The sequence below is a fragment of the Castanea sativa genome, chromosome 11 (assembly GCF_040712315.1).
Source record: "Castanea sativa cultivar Marrone di Chiusa Pesio chromosome 11, ASM4071231v1".
Taxonomy (NCBI): domain Eukaryota; kingdom Viridiplantae; phylum Streptophyta; class Magnoliopsida; order Fagales; family Fagaceae; genus Castanea; species Castanea sativa.
Window position 1 is genome coordinate 63,727,434 of NC_134023.1, and position 7,952 is coordinate 63,735,385.

The 7,952-nt window shown below is 38.3% G+C and overlaps 1 protein-coding gene and 1 long non-coding RNA gene across 3 annotated transcripts; one reads left to right on the forward strand and one right to left on the reverse strand.

Moving 5' to 3' along the window:
• Positions 1-514: 514 nt before the first annotated feature.
• LOC142615043 (putative disease resistance protein At3g14460) lies at positions 515-5,732 on the reverse strand. 2 transcript variants are annotated; one of them, XM_075787724.1, is made up of 3 exons: positions 5,643-5,732; positions 1,268-5,534; positions 515-1,088 (listed from the first exon to the last, which is right to left on the reverse strand). In XM_075787724.1, the coding sequence occupies exon 2, from the start codon at positions 5,522-5,524 to the stop codon at positions 1,304-1,306; it is 4,221 nt and encodes a 1,406-aa protein (XP_075643839.1). In that variant the 5' UTR covers positions 5,525-5,534; positions 5,643-5,732; the 3' UTR covers positions 515-1,088; positions 1,268-1,303. The 2 variants fall into 2 exon arrangements, with proteins under 2 accessions (XP_075643839.1, XP_075643840.1); XM_075787725.1 differs by having other exon boundaries at positions 1,268-5,715.
• A 493-nt stretch (positions 5,733-6,225) lies between these two features.
• Positions 6,226-7,509, forward strand: LOC142617985 (uncharacterized). The gene is made up of 3 exons (XR_012841125.1): positions 6,226-6,734; positions 6,867-6,965; positions 7,055-7,509. It is a non-coding gene; the product is annotated as an uncharacterized LOC142617985 (long non-coding RNA).
• The last annotated feature ends 443 nt before the right edge of the window (positions 7,510-7,952 follow it).

Consider the following 7,952-nt stretch of genomic DNA (forward strand, 5'->3'; position numbering starts at 1 on the left):
ATTCTAAGGGCCTCTTAAACAATATTAGCAATATCATAAATTGAGAGACATGACTTTGATGAACTTAGATATTGAGAATCATTTGAGAGAGAGAGAGAGAGAGAGAGAGAGATTGTTAGGAACCTCATTCCTAACAATGATGCTACTTATCAAATATGGCTTCTTTGAGGTAGCGAGGCCTCCAAGAATTAAAGAGAGAGAGAGGAGAGAAAGCTAAGCTAAGAGAGGAAGGAATAGAACTAGAGTGTTATTTCTATTATGAGTGTTCTTTACAATCAGATTATGCTTTTAAGCTAAGCTGCTCGAGTATAATTGTCTTATCAGATAGTTTGTTAGCCTTAACCACTTAAATAGTGCGGATGTAGAATCCATTTCACTCAACAATTGCAGCCCAGCAGCAACCATTTCACCAATAACAAAGGTTTCATCAAAACAACAAACATAAACAAAATAAACATTAACATATAAGTACACATTAAACATAACAAATCAACATCAGGCAGCATCCTACAGCTTGCATGACAAAGATACAAGGGCAGTAAAACAAAGGAATAGTAATAAAACAAGTGTCATGTAACATACTTTAATCAGGTTAGTCAGGCTAACCGATTTTTCATTGCAGCAAAATATAAGTAAACAATTCTATAAGTTTTTCCTATTGGCTGTTGAGCAAGGGATTGATGAATTACGTTAAATCACGCACACTGACATCAATCAATCTCCACTCCTAGTCCCAAGAGGTCAATACATACAATGACATTCTCACACAAACTCTCGAGTCACATCCAACTTATATACATGTTCAGGTTTCAACCCCAAGATTTACACAACTAGTTCATCAAAGAAATCCACTCCACCTTCCAACTGTATGACTCTCCCATATAAGCAGACCACTTTGAGCTGAAGCCCCTCAATCCTTAGAAGCAATGATAAATTCCTCAAACATGTTCAGAATATTGGAGTTGGGAGGCCGCAAAGAGATTCACAAGGCACTACTAATTCATCACAAAACAAAGAAATAAAACACCCAAAAAAATGAAGTAGAAACTTAGGCATTTGCTGCTGGCCAAGAAGTCTTCAAACTTGCCCTAGATTTTTCAAAAAGGAAAGAGAAGATTTTAGTAAGTACAATAATTTCTTTACAAGTACAGAAAATTGAATTGACATCAACAACAATGATGAGGTTCAAAGATGGTGAAAATTATAGTAAGGGCTCATAATGAAAATCTAGCCGATCAAATTGTTTGCATCTGTGTAGAAAACGTACCTCACTGAAATTACATTGCTTCAAAACAAGGCTCTTCTAGACTTCCTCAGGAGACACTTCCTCATCAATTTCTATGCAAGAAATATGAGCTATCTTGGACCAATCTTTTCCTGTCTTATCTTGGAGTTTCGGTTTCAGCAAAGAACACTCCTTGATGCAGAGAAAAGACAGGGAAGCCGGAAGACCTTCTTCTGGCAAGGATTGGAGTTTGCTACAGCAGCTGATCTCCAGTATTTTAAGAGCAGTAAGGTGTTGAAGCCCCCTGTAGTTGAGATACTTGAGATTCAAAAGTCCACTGATGCGTAGAGAATTGAGATTTCTGGGCAGTAACTTCGCCTCTGGAAATGACACCACGTTTTTACATGCACCTTCTATCTCCAGCCGACTAAGATACTCAAGCCTATGCAAGCCCCACTCCATCCCGAGCATCATTTTGTCACAAAAAGTGATACAAAGTAAACTTAGGTTGGAAGGCAAACCCCCTTCAGGAAATGATAAAAGTTCTGGGCAGTTATTTATGAACATTGACCGGAGAGAACTGAGAGTGTGCAATTGATCAGGCAGTTCCTTGAGATTCTTGCAATTGGAGAACCAAATGGACTTCAGGTTGGGGGTAAGCAATCCTCCTTTTGGAAAAGATAGAAGGTTAGGACAATCCCTGATCTCCAAGGCCTCAAGAGATGTGAGATCTTTCTGAATTCTCCCTGGCATTGAAAAGGATTCCAGATTTGCACAATCCCAGATAGAAAGTATTTTAAGCTTTGGAAACAAGTCTAATGGGAGGAATACCAGGGAATCACAGCTACTCCCAATGCACAAATGTTCAAGAAGTGCATAATGATGTGTCTTCTCTGCTAGTGGGAGAAACTTTAATTTCTTGCAGTTCTGGATATAAAGAAATTTCAATGCAGTGGGTGGGCTACCTCCAGAAAAGAACTTGAGAGAACAACAACTAATAATATACAAATGTTGGATAGGAGGATTGCACACCATCACTTGTTCAGGTATGAACTCTAGAGCATCACATCCTTCAATTTTGAGGCTATGTAGTCCCATTGGCAATTTTCTCAGTTGTGATATTTCTGAAACTTTCAAGCTTTTAAAGGAGAAGAGGTCTTGCAGGCTATCTTGGTTGGACTGGGTGTTAATTGGAACATCAGCTTCATTTCTAATGTTTGGAGTCTCAGTCGTGGGCAATGAGGATTCTGCAGCTCCTTGAGTCATAGGTAGTGAGGATTCTGTGGCAGCTTGAGTCATGGCCAATGAGTACTCTACCGTCGCAGTACCTTGAGTCATGGGCAACGAGGATTCTGCAGCAGTGGCACCTTGAGTCATTGGCACTGAGGATTCTGTGGCTGCAGTATCTTCTGTTATAGGCAATGAGCATTCTTCTGCTGTGGCACCTTGAGTCATGGGCAATGAGGAATCCGTGGCAATTATAGACAATGACGATTCTATAGCACCTTCAGTCATAGGATCTGAAGATTCTGCAGCACCTTCATATGTAGTGACAGTCATTTGCTTCAAGAATGAGGTAACTTTATTGCCTGTCATGAACAAAATCTTATCATGATAATCTAAAAGCCTTTTGTGTAATGATGCCTCTGTCATAAGTGCAGTCAGAAGCTCCTGAGATTCAGAAATCTCAACTTTTACTACAGAAGGAAGTTGCTTGGGTAAGTTCCCCCTCAGCTTGGGGCATCTCCGTATACAAAGCTCTCGCAGGCAAGGGAATTCTCCACCTGCAACTTCCAAGGCAATCCATTTCTCCCATTCCAGCATCGTATCAAATGTTAGAGTTTCCAAAGACTGAAATGGCTTATCCATCCCACAGAATTCAGGACCGACCTTCTTTACTGCATTCATTGATTCAATAATGAGGACTTTAAGAGATGGTAGCTGCCCAAGTAGTGGCAAGTCTATACAATTCTTGCAACTACTAAGACGTAGGAAAAATAGGTTAGAGAATGAAAAATCCCCCAACCAATGTGGAAATCTTGTACCAGAGTAAAAACTAATGCTGAGTTTCTTCAAATTTGTATGAGGAACTAGCTGTTCAAGCACATCTCCATCATTTTCTAGATCAACAGTATCGTCACCCCATTCCAACACTAGTTCATCAAGATGTGGCTTCTCTACCAAGTTGGCCTCAGCCGCATGTTTAGCAGAGGCTACATTTTGTAACTTGGAAATGCAAAGTGCTCCATGAAGATTCAAAAATTCCCGCAACTCTGTAACTGTTGAGCCGCTTTCTTTGCCCACAACAAAGTTAGACAGTGTTTGTAGACTTTCTAATCTGCTCATCTTTTTTGGCATCTCTTTTAAGTTTGTTCCACTAATATGAAGATGACGCAGGTTAATAAGCCTCCCCATGTTTTGTGGCAATTCAGTGAGGGAATAACAATTTGATAATATCAATGTTTGTAAATTGGGGAGAAAACATACTGATTCAGGTAAGCTTTTAATTTGTGTGTCAGAGAGATCTATGTACCGCAAGTGTTTCAAATCACTGATTGAAGCTGGTAGCTTAGTCAATTCATAATGAGATAAAGAAAGCACTCGCAAGAACGACAATCTGGAAAAGATATTACTCCCTAGTTCATAGCCATGAAAATCCCACGATGTATAATCAAGTGTTAAATAGGTCCTTAAATGCTTGAGTTTACGAATGTATTCAAATGTCTTTGGCTCTAAGGAATCAGATGTACAAATTGTCAAATACCGGACGGAAGTAGAAGGAGTACCTAAGGAATCATCATCCTCCAATCTGAAGCAACATCTCCCAGACACAGCTCTAGCCAAGTCATCCGTAAGACTGTGCATCACAAAATGTGACTTATTGCCGCTTGATTGTTGAAAAAAAGACCTACATAATAATTCATTAAAGCAGTCATCACCAACCTCTTCGATTCTTTTATTTTCTTCTGGCTGTGGCAAAAGACCTTCCGCCATCCATAAGAGGACTAACTTCTCTTTCTCAAGTTCATAACCCGGAGGAAATATTGAACAATATGCAAAGCATCGCTTTAGATGCACAGGGAGATTATCATAGCTTAGTCTTAACGCAAGGCCAATGCCACTCATCTCATTTGTGAAATGAAAATGCTTTTGGCGATCAAGTACAGCAACCCACTCCTCAACCTGTAGCTTAGAGCGCAACAAAGTCCCGATCGTTCTTACTGCTAAAGGCAGGCCGCCACACACTTTCACAATTTGTCTGCCAATATCCTCTAGTTCAGGATATGAACTAGAATTTTCGTCTCCAAAAGCATATTTTGTGAATATCGACCAACATTCTTCATCCGATAATCGGTTCATATCATAGGTGTTAAAACGGGGAGATGGTCCACGTGGTAATAACTCCCTGTAAGTGTCAGTACCAGGAGGGCGATAATAATAAGTGTAAGTGCGCATGATTGACTCAACAGCTTGATCGGATGTAGTTACAATAATACAACTTCCCTTTGCAGCAGCTCGGAATGGAAATTCCAAGTAGCGATCCAAACTCTTACTGGATACATCATCCAAAACAATTAGAAATCTCTGCTTCTCCAGATCAGAACACTCCAAAGTAAAAGACTTAAAAATTGAGCTGCACGCCTTGCCCACGCTACCTTCTGCCGGAACCCAAGCCCAATCCTTAAGGTCAAAATGTTTACTCACCCTGTCTTCGTCGTAAACGAGCCGAGCGAGAGTGGTTTTGCCTATGCCATCCTTTGCCACTATCACAATCAAAGACAATGGTTCATCACTAGCACCCATGAAGAGATCAATAATTGCTTCTTTGTCAGATTCTCTACCAAACACTACTTCAGCTTCGTCAACAGATGAGGCTGTTGGAAACTGTTTCTTGTCGTACTGTGTTCTTCCGATCAAGCCCAGTTCATTACTTTGCTTGGCATATAAATCGATCATCTCATTGACCGATTCCATGCTAGACTCTATCTCCCATCTGAGGTTCCCAACCCGCCCTTTCGCCAACTTATTTAGCAACGCTTCAGTGGAAATCTGATCCAATGCATCATCAATAAAATACAAAGTATCTGTAACACCGTAAAGCCATTCTTCCACACTTGGGTTGTTCCTGTGCTTTTCCTGGGCATCATTGAGCACAGCATCAAGAGACAGCAATGTTGTCTTCAACTTCTCCACCAATCCATCTTTGACCATTTGCCTTTGGAACAAGTCGATGAGTTCTGCAGATGACAATCTCTCCAACAGCGCTTGAATTGCCCCTTCCGCCCACGATCCAGCCATGTTGCACTCTCTTCCGTACAAAAAAAAAAAAAAAAAACTGAGATGGTGAAAGGAAGATAATAGAGGGAAGAAGAAATAAATCCGATTCTTGAATATGATTCAAGCAGACAGCTTAAACCTGGAAGGAAGTTCCCTTTGATCTGAAGTAAGTCACAATACAGGTTGCTGTGTTGATGAGGGTTGACTGACCTAACAAGTTTGTTTATTTGTTTTTGTTTTTGTTTTGTTTTTTTTTTTTCTGAGTAAAGACCTAACAAGCTACTTAACTAAACAACAGTGTTAACCTAACCAAAGTTAACGAGTGGGAGAGGGACAGCTACTTTTCTCTTGTCCTCTTCTTTTCTTATCTTACTTATCCCAACTATTTATTTATTTTCTTTCTATTACCTATATAAAAAGTGAATTAGCATGTGAACAGTTTTTTTTTTTTTGTCGAGCACCCCGCTTGCTCTTTGTTTATTGTTTGTTTAATAATTGCAATAACCTTTTTACCCTTAAAATATAAGTAAGCTGAATGCATTTGAGGGTTTATTTTGTCTTTTTATGGCTTTGTAAACAGTGCCTTCTCCAGCACCTTCTTACTCTTTGTTTATTGTTTATTTAATAATTGCAATAACCTTTTTGCCCTTAAGCTGAATGCATTTTAGCGTTTGTTTTGTCTTTTGCCCTTATTTTTATTTGATCTTATCTCTTTGTTAGCTTTTTTGGTCGGCCAACTACTCTGTTGATGGACATAAACACAGGACACGCATTTGAGGGAAAAGAAGAACGCTGGACAGGACAGAGAGCAGCTATGAGTAAATCATAAAACAAACACGAGAGAGGGATAGTTTATAATTTGAATAGTTAGAGTTATCTCTGTTGATAAACACAAACACAGGATCCAAGGGATTGAGATAAGGTTAGAGATAAGAAACAAGAAAGAAAAAAAAAAAAAAAAATCAGCCATGAGCAAATTGATAGAGAAAGAGAAGAAAGAAGGAAAAGTAGAACCCGGAGAGAATTAAAGGTGCGTGATTCTTACCCAATGTAAATGCATTTCATAAACTCTAAGGGTTACTCTGCGTGTACAATTTACAATTCCGTGAAGAACATTACTCCTGGAACCAAAGATTGGAAAGTGAAAGTTTGTGTTGCGGAAAAAACAATGGCGCGTACATCAGTGCAAAGTCCCAGCAAGTATCAAAGGCTTATATTGGTTGATAATGAGGTAAAATAAAAAATTAATAACATTATTTATACATTGTCTAGATTATATAGGGTTGTTAATAATATTAAATTCCAATTTGCAACTTTCAAAGTGCGAGTATTTTGGACTAATCCCGACCAAATGTTTATGTAGGCAAGAAAAGTGTGTAGGCGGGAAAAGTATATCACAAATCCTGAGCAAAGTGCAAATGTTGGTCAGGAGGCTAGAGATAATCTCGATGGCACTTAATGGGTGAGAGTATTTCAACCTTTTCCTCCCCACAACCCCTTATTGCCACTCTGTAAATTTTATTGTTATTTTAACAATTCTTTTTGTTTCAGAATTTAGCAAGTTGTGTCGGTCCTAGACCTCATTGATGAAGTAGTAGGGTCCCTTGTCAGCTTTAGTGTTCTACTCTTATGGTTGATATGCATATGCAGAAGGATTTGGTCCATTTGGACTGCAAGACAACCTGCTATTGTTGGCAATGGCCACAAGAACAAAGCCCCACTTGCTATATTAGCTATGGCTAAAACGATATCCCACTAGCTGATGCTGCCAATGGCCCGAACGATGTAATTGTGAACGATGATCTAAACATCTAAGCTCACGGGTTTGAGATAACCTATCTTGTATGAAGACATGTAATACCACTTTCACCACTTCCACCGTTCATAATACGTAGTGTTCAGTCTTCTAATTATCTTTAATATGTTTGTAACAAGTAAACCAAATGTTTTTGTTTTTTTTTTTCCTCTCCTTATTTCTGTCGAAAAATACAGGAGCTTTCTTTGCAGTTAGCTTTATTTGCGATTACATTGGATCATTGATTTTTAGTTTTTGAGATTTGATTGATAGCTGAGAAATTTATATTCTTATAGAACAAAGAAAAGTTTGAAATTTTGTAACTTATTTGGGGCTTAAATATTGAACCGTGATTCCGGGAGAATAAATTATTATTATTATTATTATTATTATTATTATTATTATTTTGGTAGTTTGTTCTTGAAAAGTTGAGCTGATTTAAAATATTGAATAGGAATATTACTAAAGAGCTCAACACCAAGGTTCAATTCTTTTTAGAGTGTAATAGCGATGGAGATAAGGCTAAAGTATTGGTGGCTAAGTTGAAGGTAATAGAAGATTTGGTAATAGATCATAATATTTTGAAACATTTAATGGTATAATTTTTAAATATTTAATAATCAAATAATTATAAATAATTCTAATTCTAACCTT